The following is a 22,197-nucleotide window of genomic DNA, read 5'->3' as shown; positions in this document are numbered from 1 at the left end:
TAATAATAAAATGTATCGTCTATTTCTACGTTTCACAGTGTTTTCTGACTGGTTCTCAGTTTGTTACCAATTATAAGGCAAGTGAAGAAAATGTTAAGTAGCGTCCTTAGTTTTGAAGTGATGCTTAAAGTTTCCACTGCAGCTGATACGAAAAGTAAGACTCAACCAGCATGCAGCAAAACACTGGTTAAATTTACAGAAACACATCTATAAGGGACTGTAGTGCAAAGTTAATAGTTTTCCTTGGAATTTTTTTCACTTACCCAGGTCATGAAGTCATCAACATTAAGACACATTTGGGGTATTCTGTGAACACAAACTAAACCTACCTTCAACAGCGAGCCTGGCATTCGTCCTGACGTTCTCGTCCTCTACAACCACGCAGGAATATTCTGCATCGTCCTTCAAGCCGATCACCAGCACAGACAGGAAGTGGACCTTTCTGTCAGAGTGCATCCTGTATTTGTCTCCAGAGAAGATCTCCATGTTGTTCATCAACCACTTGACCTTCACAAAAGGCTCATTGGTTTCACACTCAAAAGTAGCCATGGTGTCCTTCTCCTTGGCATTGACGTCCTCCAGCTTCTGCGTGAAGGTGATGACTTGCTTAGCTGCAGAAATGACAAGAAATCCTCATTAGAAAATACACAATTCCACATTTAGCCACCTATTTTGAAATCCAGAGATGTGTTACCTTGGACTAGCAGGAAGGCGTGGCTGGAAGTCTCTCCAGCTTTGCTGGAGGCTTTAACCATGATGCTAGCTGAGTCCTCGGCGGTGACGTCTCTGATAACGAGTTCACATACATGGTCCTCAGGCCAGTACCAGTAAACACGGTCCGACTTCTCCAGCTGAACACCGTTTTTGAACCATTGGCACTCTGGTTCTGGTCTGCCTACGACTCTGACCCTGAACTTAACTTCTTCGCCCTGAGCAACTGTCTGACTGGTGATGCGCTCCAGGATCTTCGGCGCTTCCATGCTGGCTGACAACTTGATTCTCTCTGGTTTTAGGGGTTTAGCTGTGACTTTGCGTTCCTCCTCCTTCTTCTTCTCAGCCTCTTCCTTCTCCTTGGCATGATGAAGCAGGTCTTCCTTAGTCTTCTTCAGCAGATCTTCATAGGAGTCGTCCCTCTTACGAGACTTGAGCTCCACGGCGGTGATGGACTCATAGTAGCCCTCCTCCGTCCTGCGCTTGAACTTGCTCCTCAGCTCCTCCGTCTCCTCTGTGGCCTTTTCATGGACAATCCTCTGGGCCTTCTTTAGCTTGACCACCTCTTTCAGCTGAGAGTCTTCTGCAAGTTTCTCCACCTTCACCACCTCAAAAGGTGTTTTTCCAGGTTCGGGTGCGGCCTCAGCAGCTTTAGCCTCGGGGGCTCGGCGCAGATGAGTCCTGAAGTCTTCCTTCTGCTGAATCTCCAGCTTCACAATGTGCTCAGCTGAGCCCAAGTTGTTGTCTGCCACTACTTTGACCTCTCCTGCATCGTAGGATTTGATTTCAATGATCTCCAGATAGTAAATGCCATCATATCTAAGTCTGTACCTCTTGCTTTTGCGGATCAGTTGTCCGTTCAGGTACCAGTTGACCTTCGGTGCTGGATAACCGGTCACTCTGCAGCGGAATCGTGCCGTGTCGCCCTCCAAAACACTGACTGGTTCAGGGAGAAGGACAATTTCTGGCTTCATTTTTTCAGTTTCTTCTTCAGCGGTGACTCCATATGGTCCACCTTCATGAGCGATGCGCTCTATCTCGTCCATCCTGTATGTTCCCTTCCTGCCTTCAGGGAGCTGAGTTTCCTCAACAAGCCCCTTCTCATCCTTGACGATCAGGGTGGCCGAGGTCTGGTCGACTCCGTACTTGTTGGTAGCTCTGCAGGTGATGACACCGCTGTCTCTGGCGTAAGCGACTTCATAGTCCAGACTGCAGTAGCCAAATTCATTGACCATGCGCAGCCTGTTGGCGGCGGCCAGAGGTTTGCCATCATGCAGCCACTCCACCACCATGGTGGGATCGCCAATAGGAGTCAGTCTGCACTCAAAATGAGCCGGACCGAAGCGCTTCATGCGGACAGAGGTCAGCTTTTTCTTGAACTGTGGTTTCTGCTGCTTCTCTTTGTCATAGAGGTCTCCCTCCTCCCACTGCTCCTGACCATATCGCAGGTGGAGAGGCTCCACTTCTGGAGGGGCGATCTCTTTAGCTTTGTAGGTTCCTTTGGGGATAATGAGTTTCCTCTCAGGCTCAGGCTCAACGTATTCCACCTCCACGTTGACTCTGCAGCGGGTGGTGTCTCTGCCGGCCTTGTTGATGGCTGTAGCGGTGTACCAGGCGCTGTCTGAGCCAGCTGCTGAGGGAATCTGGAATTTGGCTTCTCCTCTGGTTCCTTCGATCCTGGTATGTGAGATTTACCACATTAGAATAACTTTAACATTAAAAAGGTACAAAAACTTTCCCTAGCTGGGAGGAATACTTTTATTCAAAGTAAAATACTAGATTTTTAAACATTATCAGAATTTTGACAAATATAAAAATACAATTTTGATATAAAAATGAGGGCAGATTTTTCCTTCTCAGGAGGTCAAGCAAACTGATCGGATGTCACCTGGGTGGAACATCTAGAGGTAATATTCCACTGCAGAAACAATGTTCAGGCACGGGTTGATGCAAATACTTACAGGAACTGCCCGTAAAAAAAGCACAGACGCTGGGATGCATACTTTTTTCCCCAAACATCAACAAAGGTGCCCTAAAATGGCCTTTAATGTCCTGCAGTGGAAAAGTGGCTTATGATTGCTTTGTCTCCTAATTGTTCTTTTTCTTTTTTCTTTTCATATAGGAGAATATTTTTATGCATCACTTGAATCCTTACAGAAACAGGACTTAACTTTATGGCTTACTTAGCTTTAGTCTTTATGTGTCTGACTAAGGAAATGAATAAAAAAGTAGTGACATTATTACGTTCTCCAACAGGATTTAGGAATACTATGAACAACGTGTGAACAACAATGTGCAGCAGCTACAAGTTCATGTAGTTGCAGCTGAATCTTCACTGTATAAATACACAAGAACTCCAGCAGTGTTGTGGTTTTACTGTCAGCTGTTTGAATACCAGAGATGTTCGTCATAAATGCTGCTGATGAGAGGCGTACTTGATGTTTGGGTGCTTGTGAGGGGTGACAATGTCGCTGTTTTTCAGCCAGACGATATCCGGCAGCGGGTTTCCGATGGCTTTGACAGCCAGTTCTACCAGAGTTCCCTGCTTCACACTGATGTTCTTCAGCTTCTCAGTGAACTGTGGACGCACCAAGGTCTCTTTAGCTGAAAAAGATAAAGATTAAAGTACCATAAGTATCTTCTTCTACAAAAGATGCCCATAGATCACACAAACTACACCGGAGATGTTGAATCTCACCATCGACAGTGAGAGTGACAGAGAGGGAAGATCGTCCGGCTCGGTTCTGAGCTACAACGGTCCATTCTCCAGAGTCCGGTGGCAGAGCTGGTGCGATGATCAGGGACTGAGTACCGTCCTCTTTAACCACGATCTTATGGGTGTAGTCGCTAACCACTTGTTGTCCTGGTAAAACAATGAATCTGGATTATTGTCACATTAACTTATCTTTAAGAACAACTTTAATTAAGATCTCACATTAAAATCTAATTAATTTATCTTGAACAAGTTTTAAAACTGTTGACGAAAGTACAGAATATGTGCAATAAAGCAAAAAACCCAACATAAACACAAGGCATAACGGGATAAGGAGTTGTAAGATCAGTTACTCAATTAAAATAAGTATGAACACTAAGAGCAACCAAAAAGCCAATCAAGGAGCACATGTTGAAAAGTGTGTCAGTAGGAAAGACATCGAATCGAAAAAGGAGGCAAAGCCTTGGGAATGCCACTGGAAAGACAAGATCTCTGTAATCCACTTGCCCTGATCAAAGAGCAGCTAAAACTGCTGTTCTGTGATATAAAAGGCCTGGAGGTAGAATATTAGCAGATAAATTAAACTTAAAATCTATTCCGTATCATCTATGCTCCTCTCACCGTTGTGGAACCAGTAGGTGTCGGGCATCGGTCTGCCAACAACCTTCAGGTCGAACCTGGCAGTTTGTCCTTCAGAGCATTTACATGAGGAAGGTTTCATGACAAACACGGGTTTGTAGAGTCTTTCCAGCTGAGCCTCGTCCGTCTCATCGAGCCGACGGGCAGGAGAACGTCCAGGAGATCGGCTGGGAGAACGTCCGGGTGAACGGCTCAGAGAACGAGGAGATGTGGATCTGAAGAGGAGGCAGCATCATCAGCATAAAGGTGGATGCAATAAGGCATTAGGTCATCTGGTAGCTACTCAAATTAAACTCTGTTTTCACTTAGAAAACTGTTACCTATTTAACAATTAAATCATGAAAACTGTGCTTCTGGAAAATGTTCTTTGAACTAGTTAGTCTCTAACACTGTCTGATATTGGAGATTCTTTCACTCACACCAAAATAAACTAGAAACATGGTGAGGATGAACCACAACAGTCCAGATGTGTGAGCTGTCCAGTGACAGGTCTCTATGGGTTCATCAACCCTTTTACTGATCCATGATTCTGGTAAAAGTACGAACAGTAACTGCTTTAACGTCTACCCGTGCCTCTGATTGTTTCTGTCCTGGCTGCTGTCGGTGTGAACTCTACCTGATCCTCTGCACGGCCGGCTGTGGGGTGTATCTCTGGGGGGTTACAGCTCCGGACGGCTCCACATAGAGTTTCCCAGAACTGACTGCGTTTCCCTTCATGTTGGTGGCGAAGGCGGTGTACACGCCTTCATCCTCTGGCTGCACCACGGGCAGACGGAGGCTGGCTCGTCCGTCCTGAAGAACCTCCATCTGGTAACGGTCTCCGGCCCTGATGCGCTGGCCGTCTTTATACCAAGCAATCTGCCAGATGGTACAACGTCATCATCAAACCTTTCTGGACTCAAATGTGTAGTTCTAAACTCCATGAACGTCATCAAAGACTCCTCACCTTGGGCAGTGGCACTCCGGCCATCTTGCAGTGGAAGGTGACGCCCATTCCTGCCATGATCCTGTAGTTTTTTATGGGCGTGTCGAAGGCCGGCTGCTCCGCCTCGGTGGCGCTGACAGACACCATCAGCTCTCCGTCTTCTGTCACTATCTCTTTGTAGGTTATCATCATGATTTTGTTCTCAATCTCCTGGATGATTCTTTGTTCAATGGCAGACAGATGGAACTCCTGCAGGGTTGAAAGCATGTCATATGACTGTCAATCGACCAATCAGTTGATTATTAGTGATTATTAGTGATCACCAGGAAGTCACCAGAGAGATGTTCTAATTGTCATGAGTGTGAGTCATAATCAAAAAGTTCTGAGACTGGTTGTGAAGTCTATCAGTCGTCAGACTAAGTGAGGATCGTCATGGTGACCAGAGGATGGATGATCTGTGGTTACCATGGTTACCGTTCAGCGACCAGAGAAGGAGGTCAGGAGATGCAGATGTTAGGAAGCCTTCTGTCATCGTGGACAAGTTTTGAATGGGGTAAAATGAAATTAAGTTTTAATTTTTATAGGAGCAATCTCAGAACTTTTTGGTCACATCTTGTAAACTTCCAGATGTTTCACAGTAGGTCCTGAAAGATTAAATGCATTGTTTCCAACAGCTTTTTGTTAAAATAATAGCACATTTTGAGATACATAGAGGTTCTCTAAAGGCTGGACTACCAATAGGCTAAAGCAGGAAACTAACCAAGAAACCAAAAGGCCCCATAATCATCACATCTGTCGATGCTCGTTTGACTCAATTCAGTCACAAATCCACTGACCTCAACAAAGAAAAAAGCATTTAAAGAGTCAAAAACTTAAACTCTTCATTATTTAACTTGATGCTGTATTCTCCATTATGGGTTTACTAGACGTGAAAAGATCCAGGTCCAATGACATGCTAGCATGGTGCCAAACCCCTGAAGCTCCCACCTGTCCGGAGATGATGGTGGTGGTCAGCTGCTCCACGGGGGGAACATCTCCCACTCTGGGCTCCGTCACCATGGCTGTCACTTCAGTCTTAAAGGTCGCTTCTAGTTTCTTCATGTAGACTTCATATTCCTCTGTTGGTAGAACACACCAGCCAGTGTCACCACATCAGCGTTTCATCTCTGAATCCTAATGAAGGGCTGTGATGTTTGCTGGTTCATTATTTCTACTGAGTGTCCTGGTTTACTTCGCGTTTCTTAGCTCTTATTTACTGGGTTATTGCTGGTGCTTTGTGCTGGTGTTTGCTGTCATACCTTCCTCCAGCAGGCTGGCTGAGGCTGAAACTTCTCCCAGCTGGTTCTTGGCAAAGACGGAGTATTCTCCGGCATCATCGGCAAAGGTCATGGAGATCTCCAACCTGCACTCTCCAGTCTCCTTCTTGTAGGCTACTTTATATCTGATAGACAGCGGGGGTGAAAACAGAGAATGAACTGACGGTCAGCGACCCCTACAGGCTGAAGTGAACATTACAGCCACAATAAAAAACAGGCAGCAGCGGATGTTTCTGCGTTCCAGATTGTTTTAGATTAAACCCTGAGGACTCGTGACCACAGCGGTGGAGGTACCTGTATCCGGTGGTGAGCGGAATGCCGCTCTTCTTCCAAATGATGTGAGGTTTTGGGTTCCCTCCAACCTGACATTCGAACACGACGCTTCCTCCCTCCACAAGCTTCTGGACGGTCGGCGTCTTGATGAAGAAGGGAGCAGCAGGAGCAGTATCGGACTCCACCACGCTCACCTCCTCTCTGGTTTCTTCACTTATTCTGGAAGTACAAATCTGTTTTCAGGATTTTATGGAACTGACTGCTGCTCCTCAACTCCAGAATAATGAATAACTTTCGATTTATCATCACACATTTGAAGAACCTCTGAAAGACTCACAGTTTCTCTTGAGCAGTTTCAGTTTGTTCAGGGGCAGCGATCTCCTCCCTGCTCTCGATGTCTTCAGACACTGAAGGACAAAGATGGAGAGTCTGAGTTAGAAAGAACCGTGAGGAAACCAATGAGGGTTTGAGGCTGTTTGAACGGCAATCTCAGCAACTCTTTAACAAAAAAGCCTGAATTTTTCACTCTTATTTCTTACATTGACTTCATATATCAGTCTAACATTCCCCAGAGATCGTTTTAAACAGCTATAGTTTATGATTAACAAGTTCTAAGCAGATCAGAGAAGAAAGACTTCATCGATCCAGTGTGCAGCCCTGCTGCATGGTGAACATTATTACTACTGTCAGAGCTGCTGAGGTGGTTTCCAGGTGTTCCTACTGACCGTGGACCAGCAGGTAGCAGGAGGTGCTGACGGTTCCCGCCTCGCTGGTGGCGGTGCAGGTGAAGCGGCCGCTATCTTCGGCGAACGCCTCGCGGATCACCAGCCGGGCGACTCCGCTCTGGTAGCTGATCTGGAAGTCGATGGAGCTCTCGATCTTGTAGTCCTCCCTGAACCACATGACGACGGGCGTGGGCTGGCCGCTGATCTGACACTCCAGCGTCACCGACTCGCCTTCGGTTACGTTCATGTTCTTCAGTCCCTGCAGAGGAAACACAGCGGCGTCAGGAAACCTCGGTCGACCGCCGGTTTAAGGTCGGATGTGAGGAGTACTTACCGACACCAGGGTGGGCGGGACCACAGCGCCACCTGCAGACGGTACGGCTGCTGCCTCCATCACCTGCTGCACAATCACACAACTGTTAAAATCAAACCTCGACAAGACTTTGAATTTGTGCTGAACAGGCGATGAAAAGGAGACGACACAGAAACACAGAGGGCTGGATGGATGAAGAGGTGAGGATGAGGAGGTCAGTAGCATCGACGAGCACGTTAGTTTATTAGAGGGACGTTTAGTCCTGGACTCACAGAAAGCAAGAACACCGGACAGCTGAGAAACTAGAGGGGTGATTTAATCAAACTAAATGTGAGGGGCAGGATCATATCTGATGGTTCAGCAGCTTTAACAACATGAAGCACTGTTTATTTCTACATCAGGTTTCCTTGTCCTGCTCACATCCAGCTCAAAGACTACAAACCTGAGCTCCCCAGTGCTCATACAGTCTGTCCGAGTACCCCGTCTGAAACTCTAAACCGCTCTGATATGTCTCTGAAAAGCTTCTGAAGGGCGACGGGACGGACTCCAGCATCTCTCTGGTCTCGACCGCTGAGCGAGACGGACTCGGAGACTTGACGGACCTGGTGATCTTTCGAGTGGCGGAGGAGGAAAACTCTTTCTGCAGCGTGGCGATGGCCGAGCCGGCGATGGAAACCTGGCCGAGCCGGAGAGGAGGAACAACCACAACGTCACCAACAACATTTGCTGCTTCTAGGTTTGTGTTAATCACAGCAGAGGAGGAGCTACGTTAGTTCATCACAGCTACAGGCTCAGATGGAGGGAGAGTCACATGGAGCTGGATTAAAGGGGACCACGAATTAGGGAGATGGAGGATCACAGGTTAAAGTCAGGATTTATTTATCACTTCCACACTACCATTCACATGTTTGCACACCAGGCGAGCAGCAGAGACCAGACTGGTTTAGATGGTCTGACATGATGGACTAAAACTTTAACCCTTAGATGCTTCAGTGGCTCGTTTTCTACCAATATCTTTGTTATGAAAAGTTTCATTTTCCAGCCATTACTCAAGAAACATGTCTTTGAATTCATTCCATTTAAAACTTTGTGTTACCTTTTATACTTTTAAAGAAACCGTAATGTTTGTATGACTACCCAGAGCTCTTTATCACTGATAATATCATCCAGATGTGATGGAACGATGGAGAACACCAACAGCTGGAGGAAAACAAAATGCATGTTCTTCATTCTTCTACTGCTGCTCTGTTTAATATTCTTCTTTTTCAAATATCAAAATGTTCAAAATCCACCACAAAGTGAAAAATAAACAGATTTCAAACATCAAATCATTCTTGTGTGGATAAAAATATAAAACAAATAAGAATACAAATTATCTTTCTGATCCAAAATTACAAAAAGACATAAAAACACACTGATTCTATTCTATAAGACCCACTGATGGAGGAGTGCAGGTCCAATAATCGGAGCATCTGAGGGTTAAACCTGATAAAATACTACCTTAAATGCACATTTCTTTATTTGTCTTTGTAATGAGGAAGTGTTTCTGTACCGTGAAGTCACAGCAAACATAATAATTTAATCAGAACTGTCTGTATCTCTGTTCTGGATGCTCCTGCTGTGAAACAATCCACTACTGATGATGGTTAGATGGATCATTTAAATCCAAATTCACATTAACTGAACACAGAGATCAAATCTGTAGAGTGAATGTAGAGGTGGACAGGTGAGTTACACCTGTCTACAGACTGGTATCTCAGAGTGGTTCTGCTGGTTCTGTTGGCTCTACTACTCGCCTGACGCTGCCTCTCTTACCTCACTGCTAGACTCGTGTTTTGGGACAGAAACTTTAGAAACGGTGAAATGTGGAACTGGAGACGGGCTGAGACCAGTGTCCACACGGACGGAGAGTTCAGTCTGAATCTGAAGCAGAGTTCACAGCAGCGTTAAACCTCAGAGCCGGACAACATGGACCAATCTGCCACAATGCTAGTCCTGATTCTCAAGAGATTTGTCCTCTTAGACAGATTTAGATGAGGGTGTAGGACTGTGTGGCCTTTAAAGTTCTATGACTGAACGCTATTAAACCTGACCCAACACTGGGACAGTGAACGCACCACTAAGACCTGCTTGGTGGCAATAAGTGGAGCTGCTTTAGTGAAACCTGCTCAATGATCAGCAGGTGCAGTGAAACCCAACTGATCTTTGGGTCAAATCTCTTGGTAATCCAGGTGTTTCCGTGGGTCACGTCTACCTGAGGCTGCAGGCCTGCTTCAGCTGTGAACCTCTGAGCAGCAGTGAGCGTTTGTCCAGACATCCAGCTGACTCCATGCTGCCTGAACTCTACCGCCTCCACCTCCTCCTCTTCGGCTCGACCGCCCTCCACATGCACCGGCTGACGGACCCGAGCCAGGTCGACGGCGGCCACCACCGTGGCCACCGCCCCGGCTCTTTTCCCTCCCCCAGCCTGGAGACACAAGCAGCAGCACATAGATCTGAGGACATCCATGGCAGGACGGAGGTGAAGAAGCAGGTGGGCGATCGAGGAAACTTCAGGATCAGTCAGTCTGTAATTATTTGGTTATTTGGGACCCAAAAGTTCTGTTGAATATTTAGCTGAATTTTGAGAATTTCATGTTTTCAGACCTGATATTGTTTAATGAATGACAGATTTTCTGAATTTGGTCTGAACTTTCTCTGACTTTGTTCTGATTTCTGATTGACAAAGATTAAAGTCTTTCCAGAATCTGAATTTTAAGTGTTTCTGAGCACCGACCTGCTTCTATCAAACATCACCACTGAATGAGTTCATGAACACCAGCATCACTGAGACCTGAAGCTCTGACAGGAAGCAGAAACTGAAACAGGAAGCTGGTGTGACATCACCAGTCTGTCATGCAGTAAAGCAGCTGAAAGTGAACAAACAGGACTGGAAGACAAACGGCTGCAGGTGAAGAAAAGTGAAGCTACAACCACAAACTCGTGGCTAAGATTAAAAAAAAGTTTTAAAAAAAGATGAGGTGAAAGAGTTTAAAAAAGATGGTGGAGCAGCTGGGAGGTGTCCGGATACCTGCGGCGCCACCGGTCCGACGCCTCGGTAAAGATTGTGGAAACAAAAGTCATCTGGAGGAGTTTCTTCTTCAGACACAGTAGGAGAATCTCGGTTATCAACTCTGAACGTTTCTTCAGAGGAATCAGTTCTGTTTGAATCAGGAGAAGGATCTCTGAGGGCAGAGATGGAGGACAGAGCTTCACCGTTCCATGGACTGAAACTTATTTCCTTCTTCGAGCAGCTGTCAGTTTCTTTAACCATCACAGTCTGAGCTTGACCTTCCAATGAGTCTTCAGGTTCTTGATCTTCATCTTGGTCTTCAAATCTTCCAGCAGATGAATGAAAGACATCACATGTGACAGTGTCAACCCACCCATCGATGTCCAGGGTCTCAGTGGATCTGTCTTCAGGTGGTTCCATGTGGACGGTTTGAGGCTGAGAACCAGATCAGAGGATTAACGTGTTCAGCCGAGTCAACACGATTTAAGAGGAATGAAAGGAAGAAAGAGCGACTCAAACCACTGAGATGACCATGGCAGGAGATGGTGGAACAGACTGAAGGATTTTGAGTAATCAGGAAGTAACCTGGAGCCTGTTGAACCTCCTCAGACCTGAATGTTGGTCCTGTGGACCTGTTGGACCCCCCTCCCCAGTGGCCCCTGCCTCACCTCTTTGCCCTCTGCCAGGGCCACGGCGCCTTCAGGTACGTCTCCCTGTTTCCACGGCGGACGGACGTCAGCGCCGGAGGGCGACAGCTTGCGAGTGGTGATCGGTGACTTAACGGGCCTGAAGGGGAACGAAGACGTCACTGTTAGAGCTCTGAAAGCTGCACTGATCAGGTTATTGATCGCTGCGTCTCCACCCACCTGACAGGTGTGGGCGTCGGCGCCTTCACATGTCTGACAGGTGACGGTGACTGTTGGCGTCCTGCCGCCACCTTGGCGACCAGCGACGGCTGCGTCGGCGACTTAGATGTGGGTTTGGGAGGAACTCTGGGTGGAGTCTTGTGAGCGAGCTGCTCGGCGTCGGCCAGCGTCTCCGTCTGAGGACAGAAACGCCAGACTCTAAACATACTCTGAATTTGATGTGAAGAAAACATTGGAGCGGGTGGAAGATCTGATCCTAAAATAGAAGCTTGGGATCAAAATTACCATTTTATGATCTAATTCCATTTGTTTGTTTCACCAATAAAAACACTTTTAACAACAAAACTTAGGCTTAAACAACAAAATTATCTTTTAAAACTCAACAGCCTCAAACCGCCTGCAGACTGAAGCTGTCCTTGGACTTGTCTCCTGGCTTGTCTCCTCTGTTTCCTGCCTTGTCTCCTGTTTCCTACTTTGTCTCCTCTGTTTCCTACCTTGTCTCCTCGGGGTTGTCTTGGTGAAATCACTGTCTTGGTTTTCTTTGCTGGAACAGCCTCTTCACCTGAAACAGTTCAGATTGTGGGTCATTTTCCATCAAACCATCTACTGAAGCCATAAAACTCAGTGCAGCAGTGGTTGGTCCTCACCCTGAACCAGCAGCTCGGCGGTGGACGTGGCCCGGCCGCTGCTGTTGGTGGCGGTGGCAGAATACATCCCAGAATCCTCTGGGAAAGCCTCGGCGATCAGCAGGCTGTACAGGTCTCCGTCCTGGAGGATCCTGAAGTCGGCGGAGCTTTGGATCTCGGCTCCCTCTCTGTAGAACTTCACCACAGGTGTTGGGATTCCTGTGACTCTGACATCCAGTCTCACCTGGCTGCCCTGTCTCACCGTGGATGTCTGCAGTCTCTGGACGAAGCTGGGAGGAGCTGTCTCCGCTGAGGAACCAGAACCACAGTCTGAAACCAGCTCAGTATTCTCATTAAAGGCTGCCTGTACTCTCACCTGGTTTGGTCTACCTGGTCTGGTCTACTTGGTCTGCTCTACCTGGTCTAGTCTACCTGTCCTGGTCTACCTGGTCTACCTGTCCTGGTCTACCTGTCCTGGTCTACCTGTCCTGGTCCACCTGGTCTACCTGTCATGGTCTACCTGTCCTTGTCTACCTGTCCTGGTCTGCCTGGTCGATCTGGTCTGGTCTACCTGTCCTGGTCTATCTGGTCTGGTCTACCTGTCCTAGTCTGCCTGTCCTGATCCACCTGGTCTATCCGGTCTGGTCTACCTGTCCTGGTCTACCTGGTCTGCTATACCTGGTCTAGTCTACCTGTCCTGGTCTACCTGTCATGGTCCACCTGGTCTGGTCCACCTGTCCTGGTCCACCTGGTCTGGTCTACCTGGTCTGCTCTACCTGGTCTAGTCTACCTGTCATGGTCTACCTGTCATGGTCTACCTGTCCTGGTCTACCTGTCCTGGTCCACTTGTCCTGGTCTACCTGTCCTGGTCTACCTGTCCTGGTCCACTTGTCCTGGTCTACCTGTCCTGGTCTACCTGGTCTATCTGGTCTGGTCTACCTGGTCTGGTCTACCTGTCCTGGTCTATCTGGTCTGGTCTACCTGTCCTGGTCTACCTGTCCTGGTCTACCTGGTCTATCTGGTCTGGTCTACCTGTCCTGGTCTACCTGTCATGGTCTAACTGGTCTACCTGGTCTGGTCTACCTGTCCTGGTCTACCTGTCATGGTCTACCTGTCATGGTCTACCTGTCCTGGTCTACCTGTCCTGGTCCACTTGTCCTGGTCTACCTGTCCTGGTCTACCTGTCCTGGTCTACCTGTCCTGGTCTACCTGGTCTATCTGGTCTGGTCTACCTGGTCTGGTCTACCTGTCCTGGTCTATCTGGTCTGGTCTACCTGTCCTGGTCTACCTGTCCTGGTCTACTTGGTCTATCTGGTCTGGTCTACCTGTTCTGGTCTACCTGTCATGGTCTAACTGGTCTACCTGGTCTGGTCTACTTGGTCTGCTCTACCTGGTCTAGTCTACCTGTCCTGGTCTACCTGGTCTACCTGTCATGGTCTACCTGTCCTGGTCTACCTGTCCTGGTCCACCTGGTCTATCTGGTCTGGTCTACCTGTCCTGGTCTACCTGTCCGGGTCTACCTGGTTGATCTGGTCTGGTCTACCTGTCCTGGTCCACCTGGTCTATCTAGTCTGGTCTATCTGGTCTGGTCTACCTGTCCTGGTCCATCTGGTCTGGTCTACCTGTCCTGGTCCACCTGGTCTAGTCCATCTGGTCTGGTCTACCTGTCCTGGTCCACCTGGTCTATCTGGTCTGGTCTACCTGTCCTGGTCCACCTGGTCCAGCTGGTCTCACCTGTAACGAGGAGTTCAGCGGTGCTCGTGGCCTGCCCGGCGCCGTTGGTGGCTCTGACAGAAAACCTCCCGCTGTGTGCGGCGGTCACAGCGGGGATCCTCAGAACAGCGCGGCCGTCGCTGAACGAGATCTGAACGCCGGGCAGAGCGGCGGCGGAAAGAACCTGGCCATCACGGAACCAGCTCACCTCAGGAACTGGAGAACCTGCAGAGGGGAGGACCGGACGGACTGGCTGTCAGAGAACCGAGAGAACAACAAACACCAGAACCTCCAGAACTGAAACCTGCTGGACAAACAGAACAGGATTCTGGTTTCATTATAGATCTATAATGTTAGAAAAATAAGATGAGTAAAAAAACCTGACAGTAGATTTATGGGATAAGAAACGTCAGATAAGAGTCAGGTAGTTCTTCAATCAGCATCTCAGAATTTAAATTTTTGTTTCAAGGACAAAAAGAGTTTCATCTCTGAGTCACAGTTTGTTAAGTCATCACGAGAAAGGTTTGAAAAAATTTGAAAAATCAATAAAATGTTAACTTTAATATCAGGATTTAACCTCTGGAGTCTTTTTATATCAAGTGAGTTTCAACTCTGTGATCAGTTTAATTTTTAACAAAATGCTTCGAGTTCAAACCGTGAGACGTCATAAAGTCCCTGAACGCAGCAGCAGGTTGTAAAGCTCTGGCTGCTCCTGAATGCATCACTGGGACAGAAGAATAAAGTTTTAACATCTGATTTAAAACCAAGTGGAGAGCTAAAGTGACTCAAACAGAAGATCAGGTGGTTGCAGGACAAATGAAGCAAACAGGTTAATCTATAATACAGAGACTGTTGAAGTCTATGGGGTATATCTGCATACATTTTTATTAAAAAACTATGTTTTTATGTTCAATATGATCATGTCTTTACAAATTCCATCATTATTTATTATGGAAAAAATCAGTTATTAATAAAAAATAACCGGATATTACTAAAATGTCAACTAAATAACCGTCTGAATTTAACACCAACCACCTTCTAATGAGCTAAACAATAATAAAATGAGCTGATTCACAAATAGTTTGGATTGTGTTCTTTTAAGCTGAGATAATCAGAACAGATTAATCACATTTCATATGGAAAATAACAAATTAAATCCCTTTCCACTAAGTTCCCCGTTCCAAAAACTCCTCTCCAGGAAGCGTGTTAATTCCAGATCACATGACCTGCTCCTCATGATGTCATTTCCTCCTGAAGAAAAGACTGGAAGACTCCAAGGCTTTCTGACTTATTTAGCATAAAGTAGTCAACAGGTTTACTATGATATTTTTAGAAATAATTTTACATTTTACCCAGTTGTATATATAATATTTAGAAGAATCTTTCTCTAAAATGCCATGTGGTGTTTGGTTGTAGGCGGCCATGTTGATTTTAGGCCTGAAAACAGCTAAAATGTTGACTATGGTACAAAAAGTCCTGCAAATATAAGCCACATATTTCCTGCCACAGACGTGAAGAACAAAGAGTTTCTTACCACTAACTTGAGCCTGGAACGTCGCAGCACTACCCTCTAGTGCCACGACGCTCTGCAGCGGCTGAGTGAACGATGGTGCTTGTGTTGACATGATGATCGGCACCCTGCAACACAAAACACACAAAACATACAGCAGGTTAAAGGCAGGAAACCAGATCAGAGCTGAAGATCTAACCATGAAGAAGCTTTGAACTGATTCCTTCAGACGGAACTCCCAGAGTTCTGCTGCTTCACATGTTTTGTGTGAAGAGGCTTACTTTTTATGTAGAAATGAAATTAAAAACAAATAAAATCAGGTTTAAAACTGCAAGAGATCAGAAATGCAAGCTTTAGTTTAGAGATGAAGATGAAGAAGTCTGACTGGTTTCGACTGAACGTAGCTTTTTGGGTTAATGTAGCGACTACTGTTAGCTCTCTGGGCTAATGTAGCAACTACTGTTAGCTCTCTGGGCTAATGTACTAACCACTAGCCACTAGTTAGTTCTGGTGACCAACCATTTAGGCTAACCTCTAACCGCTAGGTAGTAGTGGTGACCAACCATAGAGGCTAACTGCTAACTGCTAGTTAGTGATGGTAACCAACCATTTAGGCTAACCACGAGCCGCTAGTTAGTCCTGGTGACCAACTATTTAGGCTAACTGCTAATCGCTAGGTAGTCCTGGTGACCAGCCATAGAAGGTAACCGCTAACTGCTAGTTAGTGATAGTGACCAACCATTTAGGCTAACTGCTAACCCCTAAGTAGTCCTGGTGACCAACCATAGACGCTAACTGCTAGGTAGTCCTGGTGACCAACCATAGAGGCTAACTCATAACCGCTAGGTAGTCCTGGTGACCAACCACAGAAGCTAACCGCTAACTGGTAGTTAGTGATGGTGAGCAACCATGGAGGCTAACCGTTAGTTAGTCCTGGTGACCAACCATAGAGGCTAACCACTAACTGCGAGTTAGTGATAGTGACCAACCATTTAGGATAACTGCTAACCGCTAAGTAGTCCTGGTGACCAACCATAGAGGCTAACTGCTAACCGCTAGGTAGTCCTGGTGACCAACCATAGAGGCTAACTGATAACCGCTAGGTAGTCCTGGTGACCAACCATAGAAGCTAACCGCTAACTGGTAGTTAGTGATGGTGACCAACCATGGAGGCTAACTGTTAGTTATACCTGGTGACCAACCATAGAGGCTAACCACTAACTGCTAGTTAGTGATAGTGACCAACCATTTAGGATAACTGCTAACTGCTAAGTAGTCCTGGTGACCAACCATAGAGGCTAACTGCTAACCGCTAGGTAGTCCTGGTGACCAACCATAGAGGCTAACTGATAACCGCGAGGTAGTCCTGGTGACCAACCATAGAAGCTAACCGCTAACTGCTAGTTAGTGATGGTGACCAACTCTAAAGTCTGAGCAGAACTTGTTCACAGCTGAACTAATAACTTCCTGCTTTAAGTGTTCAACACAATAAAAGCCCAGACTTCCTGTGGCTGCCCACTAGAGGGTGCTGAGAGAAAAAACCTGATGCTTTTCATTGAGACTGTCAGATAAAGTCTTTAAACATGAACAACACGAGACTGACCTAAAAATAAACAACGCTATGAAGACGAAAAGATGAGAAATAATAACTTTAAGTGGAGCTCAGCTGTATGAGTCGTGAACAGATTTATTATTTTATTAACTGACATGGAGTTCAACATCAGCTCTGGAGTTTCTGCCTCTAATAACACCGCTCACTAAACGAGGAAACACCAACGTTTTCTCCGTTCATTTCTTCTAAACTTCCTTCCAGGTTTGAGTCAAAGCTCCGTTTCAAATGTTGTTCAGATCAGTCAGATGGAAATGTGCTGAGTCGCCTCCACCAGCTTCAGTTTACAGGAGAAGCTAAAAATGTCTGACGGACGGCAGCAGCTGGACGAGTGTCAGAGGAGGAGGAGGAGGAGGAGGAGGAGAAATCTACTCTTTCTAAATCTATTCTTTCACATCATTAAATTGAATTAAAACCAATGTTTACCTAAAATGCTTCAAAAAGCAAAACTAACTTGAAATGAGAAGAAAAAGATAAAATCATCAATCACTGTCATTACAAAAATATTTAAAACGGACAAATGAAAACAATAAAAAATAAAACTACAATAAAAACAATCATCCACAATCAATCAATGCAGGTGATCAATAACTAATCAAGAACTGATCAATAACTGATGGTGACCTCACATCAACCAATGAACTGATCAATCAGTCATCAGAGTGATCAATAAGATCTGATCGGTTTCATCTATGGATGTAGAATCTCTTCATTCATCTGAACTTTAGCTTTGATTCTGTTTTGATCTCAAACTGAATTTCTGTCGTTTGTTTCAGTAAAAACCTTTAAATTCTGAAACTGTTTAATTCTAATGTTTGAACTAAATCAGATTAAAAACAGAAAACTTTAATTCAGCAGTTTAAGAACGATCAGAGAACGTTCATTAATCAGCGAATCAAAATATCAGCAAATATTTAGTTTATCTACAAAAACAGATTTAGTTTTATACACAAACATTAAATACTGTTAAAATCCTTTCTTCTGATCAGATGAAATAAAACAGAATGAAACTAAACTCTGCTTTAGTTTGTATTATTTATTATTGAAGTTGAAGTTGTGACTTATTTTATTGATGTATTTTTGTTCTTTTGTTCTCGTTAATGAAGCTGAATTGCTCCGTTACTGACGGTTCTACCAGAACCTGAACCAGCTGCACATCATCACAGCGTTTCATCTCTGCACTTCATTTCTGGATGTCGGTGAGTTTAATCGTATTTCAGGTCAAACTATGAACAAACTTTTTCAGTCTGATGGAATAAAAATATGATCCAAATGTTAGAAATTCAAACTTGAAGCAGAAATATGAAACAGACTGAAAGTTTGACATTTAAAACAAAAAATACTGAATAAATATTTAAATGTCAGTTTTTTTAAATGTCTCATTAATAATAATTCAGATGAGAAATAAAACTTCTTTCTTTCTGATTTCACATCATTTAGATGGAATTCATTCATTTTTTCTGTATAAAATCAGACTTTGTGTTTTTCACGTTTAATCACCAATAATCAGGTTTTATTTTGTTTTATTCATTTTTCCTTTGTGAAATTTTCAGTTTTTCCTTTGTTTCCAGCAATGATCTGCTGCTGTTTGTTTTTCCACCAGAAATTAAATCTAAACTTGAATTTAAACCAAGTTTCTGTCAGTTTTAGGATTAAAGAATCTTTACTGTTTCCGACACAAACCTGAAGCCTCAACGCTGCTTTTATTTTACCGTTTCATTTACAAACCTGTGATGAATAAATTCATTTCTTCATCAGAATGTGTTCGGTTAAATCTGAAGCTTTAAAAACCAGCTTTCTCTGCTGCAGTCAGGCTCTGACATCATCATTGTGTTTTTACTCTCATTACTTTACCTCAAAGTATCCGAGTACTTCCTGTACGAGTGATTAAAACTCCAGATGGAAAAAGAAAACTCTGACTTTCTGTTTTTAAACTCATTTAGATAACTATCAGCTTTAGTGAAAGAAAAAGAACAAAATGTTTAATAAAGCAGAGACACGAATGAACGCATGGATAATATAATATAAAATAAAATATTATAATATAAAATAAAACAATATAATACAATACAATATAATATAAAATAATATAAAATAAAATAAAATATTATAATATAAATAAAACAATATAATACAATACAATACAATATAATATAAAATAATATAAAATAAAATCAAATATTATAATACAATACAATACAATATAATATAAAATAATATAATATAATATAAAATACTGTAATATCCAAAGCTGATGAAATGTGTTTCATAGCAGTCATTTTGTTTCTGGGCTCTGATGGTGATTTATTATCTTTGACCTGATTTAAAGTTTGTTCTGAAGACGGCAGCAGATAAAAAACGTTAGGAACAGCCTGGAGCAGAAACATGAAGCTCCACGAAGCTCCGTGAGGCTCCGTGAGGCTCCGTGAGGCTCCGTGAGGCTCCGTGAAGCTCCGTGAGGCTCCGTGAGGCTCCGTGAGGCTCCGTGAGGCTCCGTGAAGCTCCGTGAGGCTCCGTGAGGCTCCGTGAAGCTCCGTGAGGCTCCGTGAGGCTCCGTGAGGCTCCGTGAGGCTCCGTGAGGCTAGGCTCCGTGAGGCTCCGTGAGGCTCCGTGAGGCTCCGTGAGGCTCCGTGAGGCTCCGTGAGGCTCCGTGAGGCTCCGTGAAGCTCCGTGAGGCTCCGTGAGGCTCCGTGAGGCTCCGTGAGGCTCCGTGAGGCTCCGTAAGGCTCCGTGAAGCTCCGTGAAGCTCCGTGAGGCTCCGTGAGGCTCCAGCAGCAGAACCCGTCCTCAGCTTCACCACATTTAAACCAACAGCTGCTCAGATTAAGTCCTGACTTATTCCAGAGGATTTTAATGAGAACAAACGTCACTGAGACGTTATTTTTAAATGTCTGACTGAAGCCTGGACTCTTGAAAACACCTGAACTGTAGAACCTGCTGATCAACAGTGACTTATTGGTGCCTTATTGCTGATTGATTGGAGATTGATTGGCGCCTCCTCAGATCAGCTGCTGCTGTTTTACGGCCGTCAGCTGATTTGAGGAGAAGTCTGGAGTTTCTTCTATCTGCAGCATCGATCAGCCTCCCATCGATCAACAATCAATAACTATGGCTTCCCCTCAAATATTGATCCCCTGCAGGACCAGTGTGGATAAACGGAGCTGATATTTACAGATCGGCATCTGGGCGACCGATAAGGCAGCAGCCAAAAATACCAGCTGACTGACAGCAGCATGTGAGGCCACCCGATCCTCCGCCGCTGATTCCCTTAAAAAGCCATCAGCCGCCATCAGCTGCTGTCACAGGCTATTCTTGGCTGCACTGATCCGTGCACGGCGTCCTGCACGAGGCCTCCACCCAACAACACACCAAAACACCACAAAACCACCAAAACACAGCAGATAAAACCAAAGCCCCGCTGGCTCCAGGAGGTCCAGCAGATCTACTCACTTGTTTCCACAAGAGTGCCCCGACTGATGGGCTGGTGCCCGGCCGACCTTCTACCGGCTCCTTATCCTCAAAGGTTCCACAAAAATCCAAGGCGAGAACGGTCGAGCCTCCAAATATCCCCACAAAAAACAAAACTACACAGTGAGCCGTGTAGTTTTGTTTTCCCTCCTCGCAGTCCCTCCACCCGAGGCGAGGCTGGGAATGCTCCAACTGCTCAGGAGGGCCCTCACCGTGGTTTGGGCTCTTATAGTGGGGGGCCGCCCCGCATCACACAGCACCCAGGCTCCCCATTGGCTGCCCGACACTCAGGGGGGCATGATGGGACGTGGCAGCCATTTATGCAATCGGCCACCCATCAGTCAGCGGCCGATGATCCGACTGGGATGGAGTCGATCTGCGACCATCGGACCGATAAACGGACTAATGATCAGAGTTAGATGGAGCTCAGATCTGATCCCAGTTAAACAACCAGAGAAAGTCTGGTTAAAGAAGTGCTAACCAGCAGCAGGTCGAGCTGTTCCTGTCAGTCAAACACTGAGAGCACAGCTGATGTTTATCTGCTGCTTCCTGCATCAAAGCTGAAGATCTGCAGCCTGTTGGAGCTGCTGCTGCTCAGTGTTCCTTTAATCCTCCTGTCGTCCTCATTTACAGGCACCAAATAATATGGAAATATGGTTTCCTTACTTTTGAGTTCGTTTCTGCAGACCAGTAAAGATTGGATAGTTGTTGATTACCTTGCTTGACAGTCTCACCTTTCCCAGAAGCGTCTCACTGACAGCCTGTGACGTGTCAGCCGGCACATTTTTGACAGCCAGCAGTTGCAGCACGCCCAGTCTGAACATCCATCCATCCATCCATCCATCCATCCATCCTCTATACACCGCTTTATCCTCTCTAGGGTCATGGGGGGTGCTGGAGTCTATCCCAGCTGACTCGGTGAAGGCAGGGGACACCCTGGACAGGTCACCAGTCTGTCACAGGGCTACATATACAGACACACAATCACACTCACATTCACACCTACGGACAATTTAGAGTAACCAATTAACCTCAGCATGTTTTTGGACTGTGGGAGGAAGCCGGAGTACCCGGAGAAAACCCACGCATGCACAGGGAGAACATGCAAACTCCATGCAGAAAGATTCCAGGCCCAGGCCGGGATTTGAACCGGGGATCTTCTTGCTGCAAGGCGACAGTGCTAACCACTAGTGCACTGTGCAGCCCCCAGTCTGAACAAAAGAACTCAAAACTAGTGTATTAACAAGAAGACAAAATTAACGTTTTTGAGAGAGAGAGAGGGAGAGAGAGGATGTGGTTTCCTTGTCTGAAAAAGTTCCAAAAATTCCTCAAATTTCTGAAAATTTACAAAACCTTCAGGAAAAAATTCCAATACTTCCTTAAAAGTTTCCTTTGAAAGATTTATTATAAAAAAAATCCTCAAAAATCCTAAAAATATCTAAAGTGATTCCATATATACATCAGTAAAACTTCTAATATTTTCTTTTAGAACATTCACAAAAAAATCAAACAAAATCCAGTGAATTTGTTGGATTGTGGTTGATTTTTTTTGACTGTTTTTAAGAGACATGTTTAATATTTCTTTTTTTCCACCAACAAATGTTCAAAAATTTCCCAAAAATGTTGAAAATGTGGACATCAGAAGTTTCACTATAGAAATAGATTTCTTTCCACATTTTCGGTGTTGCTTTAAATGACGGTGTTGCTTTACCCCTTTAAGCTGCAGTCAATTCCAGCC

At 45.3% G+C, this 22,197-nt stretch overlaps 1 protein-coding gene across 1 annotated transcript in view; it reads right to left on the bottom strand.

The window, feature by feature from the left end:
* ttn.1 (titin, tandem duplicate 1) overlaps positions 1 to 15,497 on the bottom strand; it is a 198,695-nt gene extending 183,198 nt beyond the window's left edge. The window contains exons 1-23 of the mRNA XM_051959381.1: positions 15,407 to 15,497; positions 13,894 to 14,097; positions 12,181 to 12,468; positions 12,028 to 12,095; positions 11,519 to 11,742; positions 11,300 to 11,486; positions 11,041 to 11,102; positions 9,780 to 10,182; positions 9,431 to 9,550; positions 8,058 to 8,291; positions 7,637 to 7,909; positions 7,303 to 7,561; positions 6,915 to 6,984; positions 6,599 to 6,796; positions 6,287 to 6,429; positions 5,976 to 6,106; positions 5,010 to 5,237; positions 4,680 to 4,921; positions 4,046 to 4,278; positions 3,410 to 3,574; positions 3,147 to 3,315; positions 695 to 2,388; positions 330 to 611 (exon numbers count right to left, since the gene is read on the bottom strand). Coding sequence (XP_051815341.1) covers positions 330 to 611; positions 695 to 2,388; positions 3,147 to 3,315; positions 3,410 to 3,574; positions 4,046 to 4,278; positions 4,680 to 4,921; positions 5,010 to 5,237; positions 5,976 to 6,106; positions 6,287 to 6,429; positions 6,599 to 6,796; positions 6,915 to 6,984; positions 7,303 to 7,561; positions 7,637 to 7,909; positions 8,058 to 8,291; positions 9,431 to 9,550; positions 9,780 to 10,182; positions 11,041 to 11,102; positions 11,300 to 11,486; positions 11,519 to 11,742; positions 12,028 to 12,095; positions 12,181 to 12,468; positions 13,894 to 14,097; positions 15,407 to 15,497 — 5,968 coding nt within the window. The remainder of the gene's footprint in view (positions 1 to 329; positions 612 to 694; positions 2,389 to 3,146; positions 3,316 to 3,409; positions 3,575 to 4,045; positions 4,279 to 4,679; positions 4,922 to 5,009; positions 5,238 to 5,975; positions 6,107 to 6,286; positions 6,430 to 6,598; positions 6,797 to 6,914; positions 6,985 to 7,302; positions 7,562 to 7,636; positions 7,910 to 8,057; positions 8,292 to 9,430; positions 9,551 to 9,779; positions 10,183 to 11,040; positions 11,103 to 11,299; positions 11,487 to 11,518; positions 11,743 to 12,027; positions 12,096 to 12,180; positions 12,469 to 13,893; positions 14,098 to 15,406) is intronic.
* Positions 15,498 to 22,197: the final 6,700 nt, after the last annotated feature.

This window comes from Acanthochromis polyacanthus, chromosome 14 (assembly GCF_021347895.1).
Source record: "Acanthochromis polyacanthus isolate Apoly-LR-REF ecotype Palm Island chromosome 14, KAUST_Apoly_ChrSc, whole genome shotgun sequence".
NCBI classification, from domain to species: domain Eukaryota; kingdom Metazoa; phylum Chordata; class Actinopteri; family Pomacentridae; genus Acanthochromis; species Acanthochromis polyacanthus.
Note: the sequence above shows the minus strand (reverse complement) of the source record. Positions and strands in the feature narration are given on the sequence as shown.